Source organism: Kryptolebias marmoratus, linkage group LG19 (assembly GCF_001649575.2).
Source record: "Kryptolebias marmoratus isolate JLee-2015 linkage group LG19, ASM164957v2, whole genome shotgun sequence".
In the NCBI taxonomy this organism is placed as follows: domain Eukaryota; kingdom Metazoa; phylum Chordata; class Actinopteri; order Cyprinodontiformes; family Rivulidae; genus Kryptolebias; species Kryptolebias marmoratus.
The window spans coordinates 4,110,300-4,137,516 of record NC_051448.1 but is presented as its reverse complement, the minus strand read 5'-3'; the positions used below and the strand labels follow the sequence as shown (position 1 = coordinate 4,137,516).

At 39.4% G+C, this 27,217-nt stretch overlaps 1 protein-coding gene across 7 annotated transcripts in view; it reads left to right on the top strand.

Moving 5' to 3' along the window:
- Positions 1-27,217, top strand: part of LOC108233456 (DNA (cytosine-5)-methyltransferase 3A) — a 48,635-nt gene that overhangs the window by 15,635 nt on the left and 5,783 nt on the right. For 3 of the 7 annotated variants that reach the window (XM_017411940.3, XM_025005012.2, XM_037981601.1), the window contains 19 exons: positions 719-842; positions 1,139-1,179; positions 1,272-1,388; positions 15,473-15,676; positions 17,198-17,356; positions 17,628-17,735; positions 18,119-18,266; positions 19,502-19,645; positions 19,836-19,880; positions 20,441-20,520; positions 21,073-21,185; positions 22,669-22,852; positions 23,633-23,717; positions 23,859-24,004; positions 24,123-24,213; positions 24,295-24,443; positions 25,068-25,153; positions 25,265-25,334; positions 25,908-26,026. In XM_017411940.3, the coding sequence (XP_017267429.1) occupies positions 719-842; positions 1,139-1,179; positions 1,272-1,388; positions 15,473-15,676; positions 17,198-17,356; positions 17,628-17,735; positions 18,119-18,266; positions 19,502-19,645; positions 19,836-19,880; positions 20,441-20,520; positions 21,073-21,185; positions 22,669-22,852; positions 23,633-23,717; positions 23,859-24,004; positions 24,123-24,213; positions 24,295-24,443; positions 25,068-25,153; positions 25,265-25,334; positions 25,908-26,026 (2,213 nt within the window). Of the gene's footprint in view, positions 1-718; positions 843-1,138; positions 1,180-1,271; positions 1,389-7,865; positions 8,009-15,472; positions 15,677-17,197; positions 17,357-17,627; positions 17,736-18,118; positions 18,267-19,501; positions 19,646-19,835; positions 19,881-20,440; positions 20,521-21,072; positions 21,186-22,668; positions 22,853-23,632; positions 23,718-23,858; positions 24,005-24,122; positions 24,214-24,294; positions 24,444-25,067; positions 25,154-25,264; positions 25,335-25,907; positions 26,027-27,217 lie in introns of those variants that run through there. The other 4 variants (XM_017411942.3, XM_017411941.3, XM_017411944.2 and 1 more) reach the window with 4 other exon arrangements.

The window sequence follows — 27,217 nt, the reverse complement described above, 5'->3', positions numbered from 1 at the left end:
CTGGATGCTGTGTAGGTGTTTAAAACGTGTGCTGAAGTCTTTCCTGAGGCTTTTTCAGCCACTTTTTCTGTAATCAGCCTTTACCGGGCCTCCTCTGCTCCTCTTTGTGGGCTTGTTAGCACGAGCTGGTGTTACTTTAGCCTTTGGGCTTGACCTATCACCCCTGCGCTACACGTTTTAACTACCCACCTGTAAAAACCTGTTAGCGGCACACACGTTCAAACCCTGCTGTTTATTCTGATGCTGGTCATCTAATATATAAGCCTAATTAAGCAAGCCGGGGAGTAACATCTGGATAGTTTTGCAGTGTGATTATGAAACAGGTAGCTTTCAAAACCAAACGCTACATTTTGAGCTGATTTTAAATTATTTAAATCTAATATTTTTCACAGTTTTAATAATCGAAGACAGGTTTTCTGTGAGATGAGCTTGTAATCATCAACACTGTTAACTCCAATGCTACTCCCAGTCCTTATCCAATAAATGTGTGTGTGTGTGAGTGTGTGTGAGCCCTGCCGGACATACCTGCTCAGTGTTGCACTAATAGGGTTAGACTAATAGGAATGCAGCAGGTATTGCTGCAGCTTCGGACTGCTTCTGTTTTATGTGAGCGTATAAAGCCTGTCCGTGTGTGTGTATGATTACTGTGAATGTGCTGCCCTTTGAATAGTCTAGACAAGAGTTCTCAGACATAGACTTTGCTCTGTCTGTTTCTCAGGAGATGGCGACCTCTGACCCCTGTGCAAACGCGCCCCCAACTCCGCCTGAGGAGCCTGAGCCCTCACCCTCCCCTCGCAAGAAGCGTAGGCACCAGAAAACTGAGCAAACTGAGAAAAACAAGGGTATGAATTTATTGTATACTGTACATAAAGATACGCTTAGTTTAAGTTGGAAATCATAATGAGCAAGGTTTATTTTATTATTAAAAGTATTTTATCTACATGTTACCATGAATGCTGGTTAGTTATCTGAAAATAAACCATCTAAGTCTCTTGCGGATTGCTGCGTTTTAAGGTATTTTGAATATTCAAATATTGGAGGCTGTAGCAGAGTGACGAAAACCGTGACTTTCCCTCATTAAAGCTCTTGTTTAACTTACACAAATGACCCATTTCCTTTAACGTTTCTCATCTTGCAGATGAGCCAGAAACTGACAGAAACTGCGACTCCCCCAGAGAGGTGAGAAAACCGGTCGCTGTGACACTTCTCCATGTTTTTTGCAAACAGGAATGAATCTGTCCGCTATGATGCTTGTTTGTTTGTGTGTTCAGGGTGAGACTGGGAGGCTCCGGAGGAGGCCGGTCCCCAGAGTGACTTTCCAGGCTGGAGATCCGTACTACATCAGCCGGAGGCAGAAAGAAGAATGGCTCAGCCGCTGGAAGATGGAGGTGGGAGACAAATAGGTCTCTGTCTGTGTGAATTTATACAACCCCAATTCGGAAAAAACTGGGACGTTGTGTAAAATGTAAAAAAAATAATAATAATAATTTATAAAATAAAAATAAAAATAATTTGAACCCATATTTTAGTCACAGTAGAACATAGTAAACATATCACATGTTAAAACTAAGAAATCGGACCATTTCTTTGGAAACAAATAAGGAAATTTTGAATTTGATGGCAGCAACAGTTAAAAAGTTGGTACAGGGAAAACAAAAGGCTGTAAAAGGAAGTGGTACAAAAAAAGAACCAGCTGGAGGAGGATTTTGCAAAGAATTAGCTTTAATTGGCAACAGATCAGAAAGAGGACTGAGTATAAAAGAGCTTTTTAGAGAAGCTGAATCCCTCAGAAATAAAGACGGGCAGGGGTTCATCTGTCTGTGAAAAACTGTCTAAAAATAGTGGAACAATTTCAGAATAATGTTCCTCAAGAGAAAATTGGAAAGACTGAATATCCCATCATCTACAGTTCATAAAAGCAGCAAAGAATTTCAAGAATCTGGAGATGTCTCTGAGGTCAAAGGTCAAGGCTGGATGTTCTGGTTCTGTTCTGCTCAGGAACACAAATGCTGCTTAAAGCTCTATCAGGCAAAGAAGAAGCCAGATGTGAACAGATGTGTCTCCTCTGGACCAAAGAGGAAAACTGTTCTGATGTCAGACGGGTCCAAACCATCCAGCCTGCCTCACTGATGGTATGGGGGTGCATTAGTGCCTCTGATATGGGCAGCTCACACATCTGGAAAGGCTCCATCAATGCAGAAAAGTATCTCCAGGTTTTAGAACAACATCTGCTCCCATCCAGCAAAGGATGGGTTGCTAAAACAAATTTCTTATTCTTTCAAAAATGGTTTCTTAATTTCAACATTTGATATGTTCGCTATGTTCCATTGTGAATAAAACGAAATGTGCAATTCATTTTCAATACATTTTTCCACAAGGTTACAACTTTTATGGATTTACGTGTGTATTTATATGGTCTTTTATATATATTTTTTATAAGAGATCACTTGGAATAAACAAAAAAAACTGCTTCCCAAAACTGCTCAGATCCCTCAGATTAATTAGAAAGGTAAATTTCCTCAGGGTGAAAGGTAAGCTTTCGTTTTGGAACATTACATAGTAATTGTTTGTCGACTCAAGAGGATTTGTAAGCTTTTGAACAGTTTGTTTAGACGGTTCTTTGGTATTCTCAAACAGCCAGACTACAGCAGAAACGAGCTGCAGTTTGTTTTGCAGGTTTTTTTACTAATGCATACTTGAATTGAGGGAAAGTCCCTCAACATTTGGGGTAGTATCACTTTGACTGTCACCCGATTAACAGTTTTGTTTTGTGCAGCAGGGATTTTACCTCAGTATGAGCTGTTGTCAGTATGTAATGTTTATTTCACCCATTTAAAACAAGAAAACTGTTCTAAATTTCTAAACAGACAAATGAATAAATTGCACGCTGTTTAAAAATTGATCCAGTCAGCCACTTTGTCACTTAAAACACACACTGCCAAGCCAACCACGGCTCCACCCATCTGAGAGCTGTGCTCCTACTTGCTGCTGCTGATCTTCTAACATTTTATCAGCTCCACCACCATCTGGCATCCACCTGTAGGCTCCGACTCTTTCCCTAAGGGGGAACGTTATTATATCCCTCCCCTGCTGTTCTGTGTTGAATATATTAATATCTGGTGGAGCAACAAGGTCAGGGCCTAGATTCCAAACATGATGCAAATATTCTACCTACACATTATTTTTTCCATGTGTTTGCTGTATTTCTAAAGGTGTGAACCAACAAATATGTGAGTCTTTAAGTCTGAAAGATGCTTGAAATGTTCTTTGAATGTATTAAAGTGGAAATCGTAATTTAAAGGAACCATGTTGTGACTTTGTTAATGTAATCAACTGAGGTCTTAATGAAAGGTCTTTCAGGTTTTGGTCAAAAATGTCAGAGGTGCCGTTCCTCTGCGCATTTCCATCTCTGGTTTTAGGAAGTAAGCCAGTCTCACCCGTTACTGCAGGGTGTGGCTCCTTTCAGATCAGCGGTACACCTTTAAGGTAGCTGGAGACTAGTTGGCAACTCAAAACTGTGATAAACGAGGTGAATGTTCAGTTGCCGTCTCACTGGATTCTGAATGTTTGCGACCAGCATTCTTGCAAATCCTGGCTTATTTTCACGTGCACTTTTCTACCTTGACCTCTTCTGGGCGTTAAAGATACAAGTTATTTTATTAGGCTAATGATAAAATGCCTACACAGACTTAATTTAAAGTAAACAAGATGAGTATTGTGACAGATATTTAAACCTTCTGAGGAAAACAGGTGAAAAATATAAGTCATGATCCTGAAGTCTTTGTATTTTGTTTGACATATTTGTGGGGTTTTGGTTGTTTTGTTGTGTATTTAGTTTATTTATCTACTGAAACTCCTGGTCCTCAGTCTCACCTTCAGACGGTCATCCTGGGTTTCCTCGTCTGTTCCTCTGAGTTCCTTGTGTCTTCAGGTATTCTCATGTTTTTTTGCTGCCATGTCAGCATTTTGGATTTTTGTGTGTTTAGTTCCTTCTTATAAATAGTTTGTTGCCACACCAGCCTTAAATCTTAGTTTTACCTTCGAGTCCTTGGTGCGGTCTGCGTCCTTGACAAGCAGTTGCTAGAAGTCTGCCATGACAGCTGGAGAAATGAAAGAGTTTAATACTTTAACAATATTTTAAACGCAAATAAAGCACCAAACAAACTTGTCCTTTGAGAGTTTAAAGGGGAGTTAGGGGTGGAGAGGATTTTTTTTGTAGGTGTCAGGGTAATATCACATTGGGTTGTCTGTTAGATACAAGTTGGCGACTCAAAACTCAAAACAGCATCTGAAGTAAGACCAGCGAGCCATGTTTTCAGCAGACAGTTTTATCTTATTGTCACGTGCACGGCTTGCAAAACTGCATTCTTGTCTGTGCACATTGTTTTAATGCCCATCTCGCCCACCTCGGCTTGCTTTGTACCGCCCACAGGTTTATGATTCAATCTACTGAGACCCACTTTTCAAATGAAGATAGGCAGATTTTAACCAGTTTTTGAATAATTAGCATTCATCATCACTGCATTGTTTGTAGACTTGGACCTGCGTTCTGTCAGACGGGTGGGAGATACCTGATACTGATACTGATACTGAGAACCCCCACAAACGTTTTGAGACATTTTGAAGGTTTCCTTGCAAACGCAGCTCCTCAGCTAGTCGCCACCCAGTGAGCTACTACCTTACAGCTAACAGTAGTCCCTATCACATACCGTAGGTTCAAATATCTCTTCAAACTGCTGTGACAGACTGATAAAATTGTTGCAAAACTGAATAATTGTTTTTTTGCCGATATAAATTAGAACTGGTTGAGATGGTGATGCAGAAATTATTGGGTTCTTTTTACCTTTTTGTGTCATTTTAGTACATTTATTCATTTATCTCAAGCATATATTTTATCTTTTCTGGTGGCAAATGAGACAAAAAAGCGAACGTCTTTGAAATATTTCAGGAAATCTGAAGACTTTAATGACATATTGTGAAGTTTCTATTGGCATGTTACACAACCAGGCACTTAAAAGGCTGATTAGACTCTAATTAGACTAAAAGTGGTAAACTGGGTAAATATTTTCAGTCACTTAAATAATTACTGCCATCAGTAAACATTTTGTAGCCAAGTCATGATTTCTATTTTTAATTCCTGCTTTGTTGGTCTCTGCCAAGGTGTGCCAACTGTGACAGATGGCGTGACTTTAACTGGAGCCTTTTCCTAAAGAGAAAACAAAACACACAATCTAATTCAAACCTTAAATTATACACTTTACATAAAAACTGAAACATGTAGAAAAAGTATATGAAAAAGAACAAATAGAAGCAAAACAAACGGAAACAAGTTGGCAAGTAAATAAACCAGAATGCATAACATAAAGCTAAATCAAACCCAGATTATCTCAGCAGCACAGAACCACAGAGTACAAAATCATAGAGCAGAACAACAAAATCACATAAATCCACAGTAAAACCCAAAGATTAAGACAGTCTGTCAGCGTTTGCAGCTTGAGTTATACTCAGTTATTTGACACAGAATAATTTTAAATTTAGAACATGTTTTCTACAAATGCACGTGGTAAATCTTGACATCTGTCAGTTCGTGGCCCCGAACGTCATTTATAGTTAAAGGAAATGCTGTGCCACTGTGAGCAGATGTCAGCAGATGTAAGGGTGCAAACTGACGCACCTTCAGCGGAAAAAAGAGAGTCTGAGGTTGTATGAGTGCGCGGTCATGAGGTGGGCAGAGAAAGTCATTGAGTCAAATCGACTCGCAGTGACATGAAAGCGTGTGAGAGAAAGAGATGGAGGCTGAGACTGACAGCTCAGGCAGAAACCTCAAGTGGCTTTTGTTTGAACTTGTTCTGCAGCGGACGCAACCTAAAAATCTGTGACACGTGACTGAAGATCCATCAAACGATCTGCGTTTAGTTCAGCTGATCACAGTTAAAAAGATGCTTCAGAGAAACTTTCCAAACTTCATGGAACATGCATATGTAAAAAACAGACTCTCGTGGGTCAAATTGATACCAGCTGGTCGTCAGATTGCAAACTGTTACAGACTCATGTGGCAGATGAATGTGGAGAAAGAAAGGTAGAGCGAGTGTGACTTCCTGTCAACACTGTTCTCACTGTGTGACTCATCAGCAACTCTGACGAGCACGAGCCGAGGAAGAAACTGAAGCAGCAAATATGTTCAGCTCAGAGCACAGAATGTTAGTAACAAGGCAGAGAAATTCTCATGAAATAATACAGTTAATGGACTTCAAGTGAAGCGGCTCGGTGGAGCAAAGGTTAGAGCTGTCGCCTCGCAGCCGTAAGGTCGCAGGCTCACCTCTCCCTGTGCATGTGTGGGTTTTCTCCAGGTGCTCTGGTTTCCTCCCACAAACCAAAAACTGAATTGTCGCAGGGTGAAAGTGAGAGCGTCTGTGTCTCGTTCCACTCTGTGGACCAGTCCAGGGTGCACCCCGACTGTCGCACCGGAGAAAGGCATTAGCTCCTCCGCGACCCTGTATGGAAAAGCGGGTAAAGACGATGGCCAGATGCTTCATACGTATTGCCACCTTGCTGTGAGGGTTCGGCTGCTCCCCTCTTCAGGGGTGGCCACAGCGAGCAAACTCTCACAAAATATTTGGCAGTTGTTTTACGCCGGAACCTGACCTCGAACCTGCAGCTTCAGGATTATGAGACCAGACCGCGGCACTGAGCAACGAACCACTACAACCCTTTTTTATAGTTGTACCTGATTTAAAAGCCGTTCCTTCATGTGCATCTAAATACAGCAGATTTCTAATAAGTGGTTTGATCCCATTAAAGCCTCAGCAGCTACATCTAGAGAAGCGAGACGTTAATTTAGAAATTCCCGTCTCGTTTCTGCATTACGATATTTTTTAATTCAGGTTTCTTTTTTTGAGAACGCTGCCTTTGAGATAACTTTTATGTAATAATTGTAGAATTTGAATCGACCGCTGCTGAAAGGCGAAGGAGGAAATAAAAGCTTTTGACTGTTTCGTTGGACAGAGTTTAATGAAACTTTCAGGAAACATCTTCGCTAAGTCATCCCAATTCAAGATGGCCGCCACAGCTAATCAACATTATCCAAAATGGGTTTATTCCTTAGCTATAGCTCAGAGAAATGTTAAAGGAAAAACAGATGCTTAAAAAGTAGTAAAAAATTGTGTTACGTTTATGAATATATAAATAAACAAAAAGTGGTGTTGAGTTATGTTTTTAAAAGACTGAAACTAAATGAAAGAAAGAAATTTATAGAAGAATAAAAGCATTTAAAGACGGTAAATGTAGGAGAGAAGCAACAAGCTTAACTGAGACGTAAAGATAAGAAAGGCCCGTCGACGACAGAACCCGTTAACCTCCGACTGAAACGAAGGTTAACCAGCTCCACGTTTCTGCTTGTATGTGGTAATCTGTTCTGACTATTTAACACCCCCATCGGTATCCCTTGTGTGTGTGAGGGGGTCCTGGTAGCTCTGCAAAGTCCTTTTTCATTTTCCTGTGAAAAAAAAAGACAAATATCTGGCATTCCGACATCCAATTTACTTCACATTCTTGCATTTATGTGTTCATTCGTTTGTGTTTTGGGTCTTTTCCTGATAGATTCTCCTGCTTTGTTAACTTTGCAGCTTACCTAACCTTTGACTTCAGTTGGCGTACACACACACACACACACACTCAAACACCAACCTTAATTTGTGTGTGGGTTTGTCATCGCTTCTTAAAGCCTTCGGGCTACCAAACACAATCCTTCACCACCTCTCCGTGCGTGTGTGTGTGCTGCTCACGTTAACATCTGTTCGGGAAAGGAGCCTGTAAATCACACACTCCACTGCCGGCCAATCAGCAGAGGGTAAAGAAAACTGGAGGGCGAGTGTATCTGAGGAGACAGACAGAAAGAAAAGAGAAGGAGGAAGAGTAGGAGGTGAGGCAGAGACAGACCAAGAAAATGACAGAGAGGAAGAGAGCCAGAGAGGAAGGACTGCACTGTGAAAGCTACCATGTCCGTCCTGTAAGTGTTTTTTTTTTACTTTTCTGCAGTTGGATTTATTACAGTTCAGAGGAGTTTGTGGTGAAACAAAAGTCCAAGTTTTAGTTTTAAAACAGGACGTAACGCAAGCTGTTTGTTGCCAAGTTTTCCCATGTTTGTTTTCACGCTTCATCCATGAAGTCAAACATTGATGCAACACTCACACTGTGGAGTTCCTGTTTTTGTTTTAATTTCACGCAACTATTTCTGGACAGTTTGTGCTATTTTAGCTGCTCATAATTTAAAACGTACGCTCATGTCTTTGTTATTATTAAACATTTTAAAATATTTAACTTTGTTTACAAGTGAGAAGTACACAAAAACTTTGTTCTCTTTGAAATCTGATTCAGACACTTGCTCTGTTTTTTGTCTTTTTATGCTGTTTTTAGCTTTTAGCTTGCCTTTTGCTCCTACCGTTATGCTACTTTTAGCTTGTAGTTAGCCTTTGCTACTTTTAGCTGGCATTTTCCTACTTTTAGCCATGTATTTGTTTATTTTTTTCAGCTAGCTGTTTCTACTTTAATTTTTTAGGTACCCTTTTGTTGCTTTTACCTAGCATTTTATTACTTTTAGCTTTTACCCAGTGTTCTGATACATTTAGCATATAGCTAGTGTTTTGGGGCTTTTAGCTTCCAGCTACTGTTTTGCTATTTTTAGCTTCTAGATAGCCATTTACTACTTTTAGCTTTTACCTTTTACTGTGTTTTAGCTAGTGTTCTGCTTCTTTTAAGCTGTAACAACTCAATTTCAGCTGTAGCAGACTGCAGCTTTGCAGAAAAAAATAATTTATCTACTTTATATATAAATTTTTTAAGCTTCCACATGTTTTACCAACGTGGAAGCCGAGGAGAGAAAAAGATATTTCTGTTTGTGTCATTTTCTTTCCATGTTTTTTGTCATGAAGCGAAAGGTCGATCGGGTTTAGAAGTCGTTACTCTTCTTCGCCGCCTTTTACAAATTCTCTCCGGGGTGTTAACCCTTCGCCTCCCATCACACCCTGTTGGCTCGGTCGGATTAAACACCTTCTGACAGGTGTGTCAGCCGATCACATTCATGGATGTTTTATTTGAGGCTTTTCTGGATGATTCATTGAAGGCTTTTTGCCTCAGATTTAAAAGCTTAGATGGTAACAACAACAGCCTTTTGCACAAGCATCATAAACAAACTTCACTTTGTAAAACTTGATTTTATTTATTTTTTTTACCTTCAGACTTTTTCAGTTTTCAGTCCTAAACCATTTAGATGATTCTTACTTTGAAACCACTCAAGATAAAAGACTCTTGTTTAGATTGTTCTTATTCTTGTTTAGATTTATTTAAACTTCCATTAAATGTAATTTTTCAGGAGAAAAATGCACATTGCATTTTTTTTTTTCATAAAAAATGGGGGCTCTGATTTGAGGTAGTAGGTATCTTATTATGGTAACATCAGGTTTTACATCTAATAGATTTCTAGAGATTTTTTGGTTCAGTTCTACTAGAAGGTGTAATTTTCTTCTGGTTGAAGTTCCTGTTGGTCAAAAAGTGAGACTCGGTAACTTAATGGTTGGAAACCAGCATCAAGTCACCCATGATTAAGCACTATCAGGTCAGAGGTTTAGTTATTGTTCCTAAACAGCCATCAGGCACATGTTGTTTTCCCATTTCTTTGTGAGAGACCACAGCAGGGGCTGGGTGGAAAACACTGATAGCTTTTCTTTAACGTATCTCACAGCTGCAAACGCTGAAATTTACCAGCAGCCACTCGGCGCGTCGGTTGGAGGCAGTGTGAGAACGGCTCTCTGCTGGTCATTTAATTGCAGCGTGTTGTTTTTCGTTGAGCAATGCTGAGTTCATCTCGAGGTCAGGGTCAGTCACGCTTACAAATGGGGCGAGCTTGAAGAGATGGCTCATTGGTTAGGTCACGGGGTCGGGGGTCGGAGGTCAACAGGGCAGCACTGAGAGTGAAAACACTGACCGGGTCCACGGGGTTTGTCAAAGTTCAAAGTTGTAACTTACAATGCTGCATTGTGTCCTTCTTTCTCCCCTTTCCTGCTTTTTATTTGCCCCTCACACTGAAGCGTTCATCCGTCTTAGGGCATGTCCACACTTTCATTTCTGACCAGGATGCAAAACTAATTGCTTTATTTGCAAAAGGAACGTGTGTGTTGTGACTGAATATAAGTTCTGTGTTGCTCAACAGTCAATCATTGGCTGGATCTCCCTTTATGATGTACGGTCTTCATACGGGACAGCTCTGGACTTCCCAAACCTGCGTGACTTTAATGATCTGCGTGGCGTGATGGTTTTTCCTGCAGAGCCACTTCAGGTCATGAAGGTCACGCTCAACCAAAGGAGGTTTTCTTCTTTGGCCTTTAGCCCCCTGAGATTTATCACAAACCTTTAAATCTTTTCACAGTATAACGGTGTTTGTAATCCCGGAACATAAGCATGACGTTACCAAACTGTAACTTTACCGTATGTATTTTTTAAACTGATAAATGACGCTTTGATGGACTTTGGTAGGAAACACTGAGCATCAGCCATTCCTTTTTGCCTTCAGAAGAACTTTTATGACATTTTGACTTATTATCAGCTTATTATAAACCCTGTGAACGCCTCACATAATACCCTGTCGCTATAAATTATTTGCCAAATCATGTAAGTACAGGGTTCCTACACAGTCTTGGAAAATATCAAACTTGCTTTTAGTATTTGCCAGGTTTTAAAAAATATGAACAACAAAAAGTAAGAAATTAGAGTCTGGAAACGTTTTTGTTTCCAGTCTTTTTAGTATATAAAATATGGACGTAGAGTACTGTGCAAATGTTTTAAACCAGATGTTTGTCGTGTACTTTGCAACTTTTGAGCCCCTAGCCCTGAAGCATTCACTACCTTTTGTATTTTAATCTGAATCAGAATTAAATTTGACATCACGTTGTGTTGATGAACACTTTAGGACCATAAAATCATTACAAAAACTGGCAACAAGTTTTATGATTTTTCACATGCATCAGTGAACTAAACATAAGCAGTAAATGTTTTGACTTGGGTGTCAAAAATGGCAGAAATTCAATCAAGAATTTAGAGAAATTTGAGTCTAGAAATGTTAAAATTAAAAGGTGTAGGAACCATGTTAGTATCGCTGAACTTTTAAAAGTCTCTTCGTGTTATGGCTGTCATGTTAAAGTACATAAAATGTTTCTTTGTTTTGTTTTAGCACTCTTTTTGTAATCACTACCGCTCTCAAACAAACAGAAACAAACAGTTTTAAAAAAGCATTTATTTGCACATTTATTGAAGCAGATTTTTCATTGGCTTTAGTGTAAATCTGCTGCTGCTCCTCGGTTGTATGAGGCTGGCTGACACAAACTCGGGCACATGTTCATCTGTCACCTGTGACTCATCTTCGTCCTGAAAACAGGAAAAAAACATCCTTGCGAAGTGTTCAACCAGCTAATGTTGCCAAGCAACAAGCACGGTTTCATGCGGCGAGCAGGACTTTGGCTCATCTCCTTTAGCAACGCAAGTCAGGACCAAACCTTGTAACGATCCGAACACTGACCTCATCCAAATGTTTAAGCTTCTTACACAAGGTTAGCAAACAAAACAAATAAATAACAATAACTCAAGAATTATGTGCTGACTTGGTCACTTTATTACACAAAGCATCACTTAAAGGAATTTAGTGCTTCAAAAGTTTGTTTTTCAGATGGTTTTTATAAATATATCAGGTTAAATTTCTTTTATTAAACCAAACAAGTAAAACAGCAGTAATGATACAAGCTTTGCTCAAAGGCTTTAGTCAAAATAAAAGATTAATTAACCAGAGCATAAATAAATATCCTGTTTTCATAGCTTCCTTTTTCCAGCCAGTTTTAGATGGTGACGCCTGGATACATTTAATAAAGTACTGTTAAAGCATTATTTGAGAATTGAGAACTGAAAATACAGTTTCTCAGCTTTAGAAAGTAGTGACAACATATGGAGATGCACTTACAGTGTGTTGGTGTTGTCTAAGATCCCTGCGAAAGGATGATTAGGATTTTATGAGGTCAGAGGTCAACAGAAGCTTGGAGGAGTGACCTTCTCACCTCGGAGTCAAACCGAGGTGAGCCATGATACGACCCAAATCTCTCACTTTTACGATTTCTCCCAGTTCAGTTTATACCATCCAGCCTGATGCACTTTATTTCCCTTCAACGGGCGCGCAGCAGAGAGTGGCTTTGTTTCTTCAGCTTGTTTCACACGTTCACAGTTACATTACGACTTCCAGCTCAGCTGGAGCACAAAACAAATGGTTCTCTTCAGTGGAAAAAAGGTTTTCAGGCCATTGAAATGTTCTGTTGGAATCATTAGGTTTTACATCTGGGCCACAGTGGGATCCTTACAGTGTAGTAACCAGTGAGGTCATCATTACTTTTTTATGCAGTTTTTTTGATTTTGCGCCTGAGCTCAGCTTTCAGCTATGTGATAATTTCATTTCTAAGTTGTGATTATCACTCCTCACTAAGGTGTAAAGCAGTCAGATAACTTTGAAATGTGTTGAGATGTTAATCAAATTATTTATTAGAACCAACATTATGAAGATTCTCTACCTCATAGATTCAGTTTCTGACCCACAAATTTAAGTTTCTACACTTATTGAAGCATATAAACATCACTAATAAGCCTAAAAACAAAGAAACAGTGACAGCACAAACGGACAAAACAACTGTTAAAGTGTATTTATTATATTTCTTAACAATACTGGCAAAAATGTGCTGTTAGCCTTAATTTAAAAATGGTATTTTATTTCTCTGAAAGGTTTTGGTCAAACCTTAAAAATAACATTATGCTCCCTTTTATGTAATATTGTGAGATTTCACAATCAGAATGTGTGTTGAGAATGACCCTCAGCAACTACCACCTCAACTTTTAGCTCAATAGTTGTAAAACTGACCATTTTTGTGTTGGTTACAGTCGATTAGCTGTGGCGACCATCTTAAAATGGGTTGATAAGTAGTAAATGCACATCCTTAGTTTTATTAAAATTGGTCCGTCACGTTTAAAAGCAACATGGTTGACCACAGTTCTTTACAAGTTAGTTAAAACAAACATCAGTAAACTCAAACATCAAAACAAACAAATACAATGAAATCGACCAAAAAACTGACTAAAACAAGGAAATACAAGAACATAAAAGACCTGATGGGGCTCAGACTGAACTCATGAGGTTTAGGAGATATTTTGCTAACAGACAGAGTGGTTTGACTCCAAACAGTCGGTTAGCGCTCAGAACATGTGCTATCCATAAAACTGACTGAGTGGTGGCCATTTTTGTGGTTCTTTTAAGGTCAGCCATCTTGGATCAGGCTGACTCCAAACTTTAATCAGTAGGGGATTCACATCCAAACAACAGGCAAACACATAATCATCCACCTTTGGATGGAAGGCAGTAATAAAAGTTTTGTTTTTGTTGCATTGTGTGGTCACCGATAAATGTGTTGATCAAGAAGCTCTTCTGCTTGATTAAAAATCGACTTCAGTCACTTTCTGTCATCATGACCTTGATGCTTGGTTTGCAGGAGGCATGTGGATACTACACATACAGTATGCTGCTGAACACATTGCATATTTTTGCAGCAAGTGGGCATGACATTGTAGATTAGCATAAATTTAGTTGTTTTCCATTATTATCGATTTAATTTACACTGCAGAGTTCTGTCGCAATCCTTGTCTTTTCGTGGTTGTTTGCTGTTTTATTTTTTGAGGTTGGTTGTGTTTAGTTTGTTTAGAGTCCCGGTGTTGTTGTCAGACATATTTCCCTCAGCTGACCGTTCCCACCTGCTTCCCATGTTCGTTCGCCTCCTGTAATCGCTCCCTCCAGCCTCCTTAAACCCTCGGTTCTCTCCTTCTCATCGGTCTGTCATGCTGTTATTACCTGCCAGTCTTTCTGCGTTCTTGTTCCTCCTCACGTCAGTCATCTTCGTCTTCTGTTTTCTGCCACGAAAGCTGCTTTATTCTTGGCTATTAAGCCTCATTCATTCAGTCGGTGTTTCCGCCTGCATGCTTGGGTTCTGCTCACCACATCCTGACAAGTTCAAGCACTTGTTGATATGACTTGGTGAAACACATATGTTTTATTGTAGCGTGACGCACCGATGTTAAAATAAGGCTGATTTATTGTAAAAAGGCAAAGATCTAAGACCCTTCTGTTGCTTTGCAGCTGCCATATGCACATAGTTTTTGGAAAGTTTGAAGATTTGCAAAGTAAAATCTCCAACAGGCTGGTAATCTAAGATTAAATGCTTTATATGTCTACAAACCCAAGCTTCTGAAGTGATATTTAACTACATGCACACTTTGTTTTATGCTGTTTTAAGTTAAGGGATCGTATAAATGCAGGACTTTAACTGTGTGTTTTTGTGCTAATATGTTTTATCTCTTTTTTTAAACTGCAATGTTATGATCAAATACAGGAACTGACCTGAAAATCTTCCTTATCTTTCATATTTCTGTTTCCAGCTCAGAAAGCTGCACTATCTGTGTCTCTGGTGTAATATCCAGATTTATCATATAATCCTATTTACTCGTTGAGTCTTTTATTTTCTCTCCCTCCTCCTTCCCGAGCTGAACCCGTTGAACTGCCTTGCCACCGCACCCCTTCTCTGCACTCACTTCCTGTTTGGTGGAACAATTACAGGAGGGTTTCCAATGCCCCCGGTTCTCCGAGGCCTTCATCTATAATGGCCCTCAGATCAGCTGGAAAGACCCACATAAAACTAAATTCATGGGGCTTTTTGTGAAGCGGAGCGTCACGATTCAGAGCAACAAGAGAAAAACAGAAAGTTATGAGGAGGCAAACATAAAACAACGTCTGCAGGACGGATTGTGGCTGATAGCATGTTTATAAGATCTTTAATCTGTTAGACTGGCTGCATTATTTTCATTTTTTAAAGACAACAAATAAAAAAGCAGAACCTATCCTCTTTCCTTTTTAAATTTATGCATTAAATAAACACAGCTGGATCTCCTTGAAGGTTTTTTGTTAACATTTCTGTCAAATGAATGGCCTGTGTGTCTGCATAAAAGAACATTTTAAAATCCAATTAACTAAGATGCATAAATAAATTGTGAATCATTTAGAACGGTGCTAAATAAAGTTAAGAGTTAGCAAATTGTCAAAAGCAACAAAAAAGTACTTTTTAGCAAAGAATTATTTCTATTTTACATAATAAATTTGATAATAATTTACATTTTAAAAGATTTAACATTTTATTTTAGGTCAGCGTTTTGTTTTCTGTTTTCACAGATAATTACTGATAATTTTCATAATAAATTAGTCTTTTCTTTTTACAGGTTTATAAACCTGTAAAATGCATCTTATGTTAAAATGCAACCAGATGATTAAAATGTGAAGTAATCACGTCATAGAGTATATTTTTGCTCGCCGTTGCTCAGACTTGCTGCCGCTCTTCCTCCGCAGGCGGAGCGACGGGCGTACAGGGAGGCGGAGATAAACATGATGGATGACCTATCAGAGGCCGACTTTCAAAAGGAGGAGGAGCCAGCCAGCCCGGCCCCTCCCCCCTCACAGCAACACACAGACCCCGCCTCTCCAACGGTTGCCGTGACGCCGGAGCCGGTTGCCAGGGGAGACCAGGCGATGCCCAGTGAGATCGAGTGCCAGGTGAGATGCTCGTTTCAGCGTCAGTTTCTAACCCTTCTTCACAAGAAGTCACTTTCTTTTACAAGTGAGCTAATCAGTATGAACAGATAATTAATTTTGACTGGCTGAACTGATTAGTTGATCAACTTTAATCAGCATTTCTTACCTGTTAAAACTGAAAAAGCAACATTTAAAGCCATTTACTTCACTCCTGTTTTAGGTTTATTGAAGTCTTAGGTACTTGTTTAATTTTGTTTGTATTGTATTTCGTATGAAAGAGTTGCAGGATTGTCTTTTGGGGTTTTGTTTTGGAAAGGAAACTCCTATAAACAGAAACCAGTGTGTCTGCACCTCCAAGCAGCCGTTTGTTGGCAGTTATCTGCCGATTTATAGTCGGCTCGGTTCTGTTTTCCTGCAACTATTTAAGGCTGCAGCATGAAATAATATTTAAAGTACAAAATATCTCCTAAAAATTAACTCTAAGCTTTCCTAACCGGATCGGAAAAGCCAGTTTTTAACTTAAATTTGATATTTTTTTATGTGAACACACTTTAAGTGTCGTGTACAACAAGCCATTCGTGAGAACGATGAACTGAACTGAACAAAAACCAGGAACTGTGGAGCTTTGCTTTGAGTAAAAGTCATTCCAATTATTAGTTTTAGGGAACAGAACATGAACCTAATGCGTAAATTTAACATTTTATGTCGTTAATCCATTTAAATATTTCAATTGATCAATAAAAGTTGGCAATAAGTGGTAACTTTAGTGTTAGTAGACTCAATAAAAGATGCATAAGTGCTTAAATCAGAAACACTTTCTTACTAGCGGGGGGGACAGAATGCTTGAAAATGTGAGTTTTGAGTGAAAGCTTTAATTGTTTTTCATTTATGAGCTTTCATGAGAGATGCATGCCGTTGGAGCCTGAAGTCTGTCAGAGTCTGCAGCCTGTGGGGAGGATTACAGGAGGAGGTGTAGAGGTGAAGGAGGTCAGAGATTTCCTGAGGAGCGGGAGCGTGAAGGGACTTGTAGGTGAGGACAGCCTTGTGCTTGCCGCTGTGCTTCACAGCGAGTCAGAGGAGGTAGAAGGGAGTAGGAGTGGAGTTGCCAGGTTTTTAGTGTGGGTGAGAGCCGAGGCTGCAGAGTTTTGGTCACGCCGCAGCCGATCCAAGACTTTTCTGTTAGCCATCACTGGTGGCCAGGTGGGTGGTGATGAATGTGCTGATGAGTAAAATGTTCTTTGGCATCTCTTTGTGGTTGTTTTTTTTGCCATTTTGGTAAAAGATTGTGGCTCTAAAGCCAACTGTTCAGGAGGCTGTTCGGTGATTCATAAAAGGCTTTAACTGTGATCAACTCAATATTTAAAAGTACTTACAAAATGTTGTACTTATGTCTAAAAAATCAGACTAAAGACCAGCTTCCTGAAGGTGTAGAGAACAGCAAACATTTAACACAGTTTATAAAGATCCCTTCACACGTTTGGTGGAATTTTGTTGCTATAATGAGAATATTTAATGGAAACTCTTCGTCTTGTGTCCAACCAGGATGGCCGGGGCTTCAGCATCGGGACGCTGGTGTTCGGGAAGCTGCGAGGGTTCTCCTGGTGGCCCGGCAGGATCGTCTCCTGGTGGATGAGCGGCCGGAGTCGAGCTGCGGACGGCACTCGCTGGGTGATGTGGTTCGGAGACGGAAAGTTCTCTGTAGTGAGTTCTCCTTTTTTTTTTTTATTTAACAAGTTGAACGTAAAAGTTGAGTTGCTGCTGAACACGTTTTTCTTGCTTTTAGCAGACATTCAATGAGTTTTTGTTTTTTTACAGCTAAAGTTGATAAAAGACGACCTTGTTTTTTTTTCTAATTTCTATAACTTCTTAGTGAACAAATCCGTCGCCACGTTCTGACTTTGTAGTCACCTTGAGGAAGGATTTCAATGCCTCGGATGATTTGTTATTTTTATTTTTTTGTTGAATTTCGCAGGTTTGTGTGGAGAAACTGATGCCTCTGAGCTCCTTCTCCTCTGCCTTCCACCAGCCAACATACAACAAACAGTCCATGTACAGGAAAGCCATCTTTGAGGCTCTGCAGGTAACAAACCAGCTTTTTAAATTCTGGATCCCCAACCTCAGGGAGCGTGTAGTCGTGAACCAGATTTTAATGGCATGTGAGGTGTGGGTGATGAAAAAACGAAAATATAAACGTGTAGGCTTCATCTTATGCAACATACTCTGCCAATTATTATTGATTCTGGTTGGTATTTTGCATTTGTGGAGGTTTGTTCTCCAGTTCTGCCCACATTTTTTGGTGAAATCTGACTGCGGTCTATAATTTAGTGGGTGTTTTCACAGATGCTGTAAGTTGAGACATCAAACTTTAACTTTTGTTGTTGTGGACAAATGTTCTTTTACGATCAGCGTGACAGAAAGCAGAGCTCATAAACAAACTGAAAATCGTTCTTATTCTGTGTTTAGGTGGCCAGCGTGAGGGCAGGAAGACCAGTTCCTTCTTGTGATGCGAGCGACGACGCTGAAGCTGTGGAAATCCAGACTCGACAGATGATCGAGTGGGCCATGACCGGCTTCCTGCCCAACGGGCCACAATCACTGGACCCTCCTGAAGGTCCGCTTTAAATCACAGAACGGAGCTCAGATAAGCTGCATTATTCAATCATCAACCGGTGGAAACAGACAAGTCTGAGCATTGATATATACTGATATACTGGCCTCATTTAGGCCACCTAAAACATCTTGTTATAAAAGCACACAGCAGTGCATTTTGTTGCTCATGTTCTCTTTCCTGTTAAGTTGTTGGCTTATTTAACTGCATCCAAATACATTTTGATGTTGTCTGGCATCACAGCTGTATAAAATTATATCTGGAAACTGATCAGCTGCTTAGTGTTCTTATGGAGTCTTGAAAAGTGTGTAAAATGGAAGCAAAGTCTAGAGAAACATTTGTCTTTTCTGACTCTGTTCCCTGCTGCATTATTTCAGGAGATAAAAAACTGGATAAAACAAACAAAAACATTTTTAAACAACATTTAATAACAACGAGGGAAATAACGCTGAGTGTCAAAACAACCAGAACAAAACTGAAATGGGCCAAACTGTAGCTGAAAGCTAAAATTAGGAAAACTGTAGCTTCAATTAGCAGAATGATCGTTGAGATTTAAAGGTAGCAAAACAGCAGCTAAAAGCTAAATGTAGACAAAAATAGAGCAGGTATGCTAAGCAGATTCCAAAGAAAATTATGTTTTGATGGAATTGAAGAAATCTCAGTTCATTTCTGGGGGGAATTTTTATTTTAAACAAAATTTAAAACCTTGAAAAGTATAAAAGTTACAAAAAACTGAACCCGCAGCACCCTGCTTCCAATCGAGCTGAACGGTTCGATATGGGATTGGTTAAAACAAAAACAATGTATGCAGAAGTAGTTTGAGTCCAGAGGAAATTATAACCAGAGAACAAAAGAGTGAATGTTGACTCAGCATTCACACAGAAAGTGTTTTCCTGCATGTCAAAAGCAGACATAATGTTTAACATAACTGTCAATATTTTATCCAGTCAGAAACTTCTACAGGTAATGCTTCTGTCAAAACAGTAAAACACTTCCAATAAGAGCTCCTTGCATGTTATACAGCTGCATAATTAAAGAATATTAACAGTATATTACATATACAATATACAGCTTTTCAGTGATGAAGTGGCTTTGAAGAAATGTACAAACATTTGCAGTAAAATTACAAATTTTTCATCGTCAAAAATAGACCAGAACACCAGGTCTGGTCAGGGCTACCTGAAAGAGAACGGAGTATGGTGATTTATTCTTCAGATCTTTGGATTTTATTCCCACAGAGGAACAAAACCAATTCAAGGAGGGATACCTGGAGATGTGGCCGGAGCCCGAGGCAGCGTACACACCTCCACCTGCGAAGAAACCACGCAAGAACTCTGCAGAGAAGGCGAAGATCCGAGAGGTGATTGACGAAGGCACCAGAGGTAAACATCACAAACTCTGCCCTGATATTCGTCCCCATGCAAAACATGCAAGTCTTTTACATACTATAAATGTTATAGCTAAAATAATAATAGTTTTTCACATCTATCACACCCTGTTTTCAGTTTTATCTGCACATATTGATGCTTATATTCAGTAAAGTGTTTTTAATTGGGGGTTTTTTTCTCGCAGAGAGGCTTATACACGAGATCAAAAAGAAGACCAGGAATATAGAAGGTAAAAATGATGAGCTGTGTGTTGCTTTGTGAGGAATATTTTAAATCAAAAAGTGATGTTTTACTATCTTTACAGTACATTTATTATTCAGGGGATTATCAGACAAAACATGCCTCTGAAAGGAACAGTAACTGTAGGATTTACAACCTGATTTATAACTATTATCTCTTTAAAAAACCAACCATCCTTTTTATTTCATGTCGGATAATTACCGCATTAAAATACCATCATTAGCTTGTGAGCATGCCCGGTAGGGTAATTTACAGTCAACCTCAAAAATTGTTTTGCAGAAGTTGCTCACTTAAGCTTAATTCCATTAAACGGCTCATTTAAGGTTCTTTTTACTGTTCTGTGGCTTCTCAAGTCAAATTATTTATATTTTTGTTTCGTTACTGAGGTTCAGTAAATACTTGAGCCTCTAAAAAAGGTGGAGTTAAAGGCAGAAATCACAGCTTTCAGCCTGTTATTCTGCTTTATTACCAGAAAACAGTTGCATTTAGTAAAAGTCCGTAAAAGGCCACGTGAACGTAACTTGAATTAACATGTTTGTGTTTGTTTAGATATCTGCATCTCCTGTGGAAGCCTCAACGTCTCTCTGGAGCATCCTCTCTTCGTAGGAGCGATGTGTCAGGGCTGCAAAGTAAGAAACCTCTCAGAGCCAGTTTTAAATACTGCTTTACTCCTTTAAAGCTGCTTTATGTGGCATTTTTCAAAGAAGCATTTAAAGAAATTAAAACTAAACATACATCGTTGAAAGAAGCTGCTGGTAATAAAGTGAATAAAGATAAAAATTAAATTTAGCTGTTTGTTATTTGTGGGTACAGCACCAGTTCATATTATGATTTGCAGCTCAGTGTGAAATAGTTTAAAATAAACAAAAAACTCATATTCTCTGAAAACAAGTAAAAAATTAGCCGATCTCTGTTGTAAAACTTTCAAAGACCTTCAAAAAGCCTGGAGAGCTCCTGATCACATTAAGTTTTAAGTAAAATTATAAAAAAAGGGATGGAGAGAAACAAGTATATACCTTAAAATATTGACAAAATTACTGAATAAATTGGATTAATTAATATCTTCTGCCTGAGTCAAATTTCCCCTGCAGGTGAATCTTTGTTGTCTCGTTGGAACTTTAAACGATCAGGAAAATACGAGTTTATCGTTCTTATCTGGACCCTGCGTTGTCCCTTCACAGAACTCGTTCCTCGAGTGCGCCTACCAGTACGACGACGACGGCTACCAGTCCTACTGCACCATCTGCTGTGGAGGGAGGGAAGTGCTGATGTGCGGCAACAACAACTGCTGTAGGTCAGTACGGAGCGGCGATTTCACATCTACAGAAACGTCAGGACCTGATTTGTGGTTCTGAGTCAGCCGGTTCACGTGGAGCAGATTTATTTATCCGATTGTGGAATACACAGTTGATTTTGGCGCGAGGGCTCCTGACCTCCCAACTGCAAACACAGCAGAGATCAGAGGTAATGATAATAAACACAAAGTCAAAACATTAAAAATGTGAGGAATAAATCTAATAAACGACAGTGGCCTGTCACAGATATATCGGCCATCATACGTTTTTTGGTAAGAGGCAATATAAACATGTTTTTAAGAAGAACTTCATGCAGAAAGAGTCACTTTCTGGAGTTTATCCAGAAGCTCCAGCGAATTTAAACAGTTCCTGCAACACGTGCAGGCTAAGCAAAACTTGGAAAATAGTTTCAGAATCATTCTGATGACAGGTTAATAAACAGTAGCTCATTTCTTTTTTCCTATATGTATAAAATGTGCAAAATATTTACTCTTTTTAAACAGTTTTTGCGAGCAGATGAATTTGGAGTTATTATTTTGACTTCAACTCTCAGAAAGTCACATTTGTTGTGAAGGCAGCTCCTGATCCTTTTAAAGATCTGTTAAATGTTCATCTATAATGACCAAATAAAAGCACAACACATCAGGGTTCATCAACTGTGTCAGAGATGCAGCTGATAACCAGAATGTGACAATCTGTTCAGCTTTAACTGTGTTTTATAGCATTAATTTGCTCAAATTTCAAGGTAAATTCAGACTTTCTTTGAAAAGTAATGTCTCCTTTAAGAAATAAAACATCACGGCTCGACAGTTAGCAGTAAAAAAAACACAAAAAACTACAACTACAAGCAACAGTTTCCTCCTGGCATAAAGTTTTACCTTCGAACTTTGGGTTTTTCAGCGATATACTAACCTGCTGCTAACAAAAAACAGGGCTTTGTTTTAGTGAAATTATCCAGCCTGCATTTGACGAACTCAAAAATAAATTTTAGACGTGCTTGTATCTGCGTTAAACTTTTACCGGATCTGGCTTCCAGTGATTTAAAGAAGTATTTAAAGCAGAGAAGCTCAGGTTAGATGGCTCAATGTCTGCACATATATTCCACTTCAAACACCTGTTTTAATGAAAAACATTTTATACAACAATTTAGCCTCTTTTAGGATTATGAAGTATTAGTTTTTGCATTTGCAGTTGTGTAAAATTTATTGTTTTTATGGCTCCTACTTGAGCAGCGACTCCATTTTGTCAAATGAATTATTACTGTGATAAATACCAGGACAGTCTGCTTAATGCTTACTAATATTTGTTCTCTAATCTCAGTTTTCTGACAGAATTTGAATGAACGTATTAGACGCTGTGGATGTTTATAATTCCTGTTTTTAATAAACTCTACGTCACCTTTAATAAAAATGGACAACATTTTCACGGGGTTAGGAGACGCCGGCCTCATGTTGAAGCATGTGTGTGTGTGTGTGTGTGCAGATGTTTCTGCGTGGAGTGCGTGGACCTGTTGGTCGGCGCCGGCTCAGCGGCAGCAGCCATTAAAGAAGACCCCTGGAACTGCTACATGTGCGGACCCCGGAGCGCCTACGGATTGCTGCGGCGGCGGGACGACTGGCCAATCAGACTACAGCACTTCTTCGCCAACAACCACGAGCAGGAGTTTGTAAGTCTTTCTCCGTTCGTTTAAAACACATTAAATCCTGTTGTTGATCATAATCGTGGTTTAAATTACAAACAGCTTCATTGCTGTATTTTTACTTTTATATGAAATGTTGTTGAGGGGTAGGTAAGTTAGAAAACAGTCAAATTTATAATAAATTATTGAAAAAACTGGAAACAAATATAAACACTAAAAATGCTGTTTTAATGTAGTTTGAGATAGATAGATAGATAGATAGATAGATAGATAGATAGATAGATAGATAGATAGATAGATAGATAGATAGATAGATAGATAGATAGATAGATAGATAGATAGATGCGTCTTCCCTGATCAGTGGAGTAAGACTGAAAAGATATTTATCAAGTATCATAGTAGACCACTACTAGTTATTGCTACTTAAAGTAGGTGCTCCTGTTAGGCAGGTAAAACTGACTGTAGCTATGATTCTGACTGCAGACTCTGGATAGTTTTGATGAGAGACGAGTGTTTAGCCTTAACAGATGCTGTGCACCATCAGATTTATAGCCTATGATAATTTGCCGGTCCCCAGACGAGCCTTTAAATCACATAAATGCATTAAAATAATAATTAAAAAGTAACTTCTCATGAAGGAATGCATATTGCCCGATGCAAAGGTTTTAAACAAAGATCTAAAAGTGGCTGAGTTATAGCGATTCTGACAGATTATAACTAGACACGGGAACGGAAGGATTTTTTTAGCCCGGTGAAGTTTATTTATTTTTGTTCTCATCGTTGTTTCCTCTTCCTCTTTTCTCTCAGGAGCCAGCCAAATTGTTTCCTCCAGTTGCAGCAGAGAAGAGAAAACCAATCAGAGTCCTCTCCTTATTTGATGGCATTGCCACAGGTAGTTCCATGTAACACCACAGCCACCTGTAGATTAGTTAGTAGTCACCAAAAGTCACCGTTGGGCTTATTGGGAGCATTTCCATGACAGACATCCCCACCGCCGAGCTGTGGACTCAGTGTTTTTGTCGGTTCCGTTCAGGTCTGCTGGTCCTGAAAGATCTGGGCATCCAGGTGGACAAGTACGTCGCATCTGAAGTGTGTGAGGACTCCATCACTGTCGGCATAGTTCGACACCAGGGACGCATCATGTACGTGGGAGACGTGCGCAACGTCACTCGCAAGCATGTGAGTCAAGTGTTAGCACGCGTGCTCCATCTAGACGCAGTCAGAGTCTACGGTTCATTCAGTCAAGCTCGTCTCGTTTCCTGTGCTGAATTGAAAGGGTTGTTGTATTTTCTGTCAGATTGAGGAGTGGGGACCGTTTGATCTGGTTATTGGAGGAAGCCCCTGTAACGACCTGTCCATCGTCAACCCTGCAAGGAAAGGCCTTTATGGTAAGACACGTTCTGCTTCAAACCAATTATCTTTTTATTTAATAAGTTTTAAGTAAAGCATCTCCACCTGTCGCCTCGCAGAGGGTACCGGGCGGTTGTTTTTCGAGTTTTACCGCCTCCTGCACGAGGCTCGACCAAAACCAGGCGACGAGCGGCCGTTCTTCTGGCTGTTCGAGAACGTGGTCGCCATGGGAGTCAGCGATAAACGGGACATCTCTCGCTTTTTGGAGGTAGAGCAATCTGACGAGAGAAGCAAAGCTCACACTGAAGCTAGCGGTACAAACTTTAACGGTAATATTTGGACACTAGGTGGTGAAAAAGCCATTTTTTAGTTTAACTTTTACTGTTTATTTTGCTAAAATGAAGGTGAAACTCTAATAGAAGAAGCAACTGTATGTATATTAAACTGAAAATATATTATCCTTTTGGTAAATGACACACATAAAGCACAATAAAGTAAAAGATTGTGCTTTGTAGCGACACAATGTAGATTTAAGCTTTTGGTATCAACAGAAATAGTCTCTAAAGTCAAACAACTCGTCTAGTTTTCCTAAAATACAGAAACTGATCACAATCATCCAAATCAAAAACTGTCCTACGTGGAGAAAACAGGAAGAATAAAAGATGGATTACTCTTCTGGACAAATAATAAAAGTCTTATAAAGAGGATGGACTGAAAGAATTAAAGCAATATTGATAATAATGTTTGCAAGACATGAAAACGTTGATCAGCTTGACTATAACCCCATCATAAAAAGCCAATAAAACGAGGGGGAAAGCGAAGTGTTAAAGTACATTTTAGTTTACACAGATTAGGCTCACGTTAAGTAAAAAGAAGCTGTTTTTTTCCTCAGTGCAACCCAGTGATGATCGACGCCAAGGAGGTCTCTGCTGCCCACCGTGCTCGCTATTTCTGGGGGAACCTGCCGGGCATGTCCAGGTGATGCATCCAGACACATTCACACGTGCACGGAGGAGGATTTCAGTTTGTCCTTTTTCCTTCCGGCTGCAATTTAAGCCCTGCACTTTACCAACTTCCTGTTCATTGCAGACCTCTAACGCCGATGGCGAACGACAAGCTGGACCTACAGGAGTGCCTCGAGCACGGCCGCACAGCCAAGGTATCTACCCGTTTGTGTGCACGTATGTGTTTGAGTGGATTTTTATATTTGTATGTTGTTTAAATTTCTGTTACGTTTTTTTTTAGCCCTTGTGTTATTGTGCAAATAATACTCTAATGCAGGAGTGTCAAACTCCAGAACTCAAAGCTCCACTGTCCTGGAAGTTTTAGGTTTTCCTGCTCCAACACACCTGATTCAAACCGTTTAATTACCTCCTCAACAAATCGTCATTCATTTAAAGCAGGTGTTTTAAAGCAGGAACACGTCTAAAACATGCAGGAGAGCGGCCCCCGAGGAACGGAGTTTGACACGTGCTGTAGTGGATATATGCACCGTAAGGGAGACATTTCCCGCTGTGGGATAAATGTGGAAAAATGTTTCTATCATTTAGAATTTGTCACCCCTTTTGTTGCGGCTCCTGGTGCATTTCCACTCTGTTACCTGCACTAACTTTGTCAGAAAGTCATTGCTGCAGCACCGCAGGAGATCAGCTGTAGGATTAAAACAGGACGCATGTGTTTTGTTTGGATCTGTTTGTGTTTCTGTGTGTCTGGTCCTGGATGCAAATTCCAGTTTGAGAAGTTGCGTACGATAACGACACGCTCCAACTCTGTGAAGCAGGGGAAAGACGAGCATTTCCCTGTCTACATGGACAACAAGGAGGACATCCTCTGGTGCACCGAGATGGAAAGGTACGGCGGCGTCTGTGTTCGCTGTTGTTTCAGTTCAGGAGCTTCACAATCATGAATAAAAGCCATAATTTGCTTTCTCAAACAATTCGATGTGTGTTACTTGTTTTTGTATCTAAACCTACTTATCTTTGGGGGAAAAGCCCCTTTTTTTAACTCCTCTTACTTTTTCTGTGTGGTTCCTGCATTTAAATCTCTGTAACTGATGCAATAAATGTGATTTTTTTCTTTTATAAAACAACACAACAAAAAGTCAGTAAGATTTTACCTTTTAGAATAAAAGAAATATTCATTTAAGATCTAAAAAACACTTCATGGTTTTCAAACAGACAAGAAAACAAGCTCAGATATTATCCACACCAAGTTATTCGTGTCACTGTATAACTTTTCCACTACATGCTCTGATTTGGTTCAGCATTTTTTGGGTTTGGATGTGGATGAAACCAGATAAATGTTACTGATATTTAAATTTGGTAGCAAATCTCAGGGCTCCCACTCTCCTAATACGAAGAAGTTTGGTGTTTTAAATTCAGAATTTGGTATTTATATATTTATAACAGATCTACCACTCAGATCGTTGGCTTATGTAAACTGAAATAAGATAATTTCCTGATGGGAGATAGAAATAAATGCAACGATTTTACCCTTTTAGCAGATATGCATGTTCAGGCTTGTGTGTAAAGATTCTCAAATTTAGATTTTTTGGTGACAGGCATTCGTAGGATTAGATATTTTCTTTGTGATTGGACTTCTTTTCTAATTCTTTGAAGCCATTTCTCTTCTCATTCGAGGAGCTTTATGAAAATTGCAGCGTTCCAAGCTTTAAAACGGAGACCCTAATGACCCTCAGGAGGGAGGGGAGGGAGAGGGATCTGCACGTGAATTCAAGATGCATTTTAAAGTCAATTAAAAACATCCAATAATTTTAATTAAGCATGCACCAAACCAATTATAGATGCTTTGATGTTAAAAAATGACTCAAAAATGTTTGAAAAATGAGAAAGTTTAGGTCTGGAAAAGTATAATATTAAAATGAAACGTGTAGGAACCCTTCGGGGAGAATTATCACCTCTGAGCCTGAAGAACAAAATGTCCTCAGCAGAAAACACACTTCCTTATTTAATAAAGTCATCAGAAAGTCTGGTTCACGATCATTAACTTAAATCAGAAACCTCGTTTGGGTGCATGACGCCT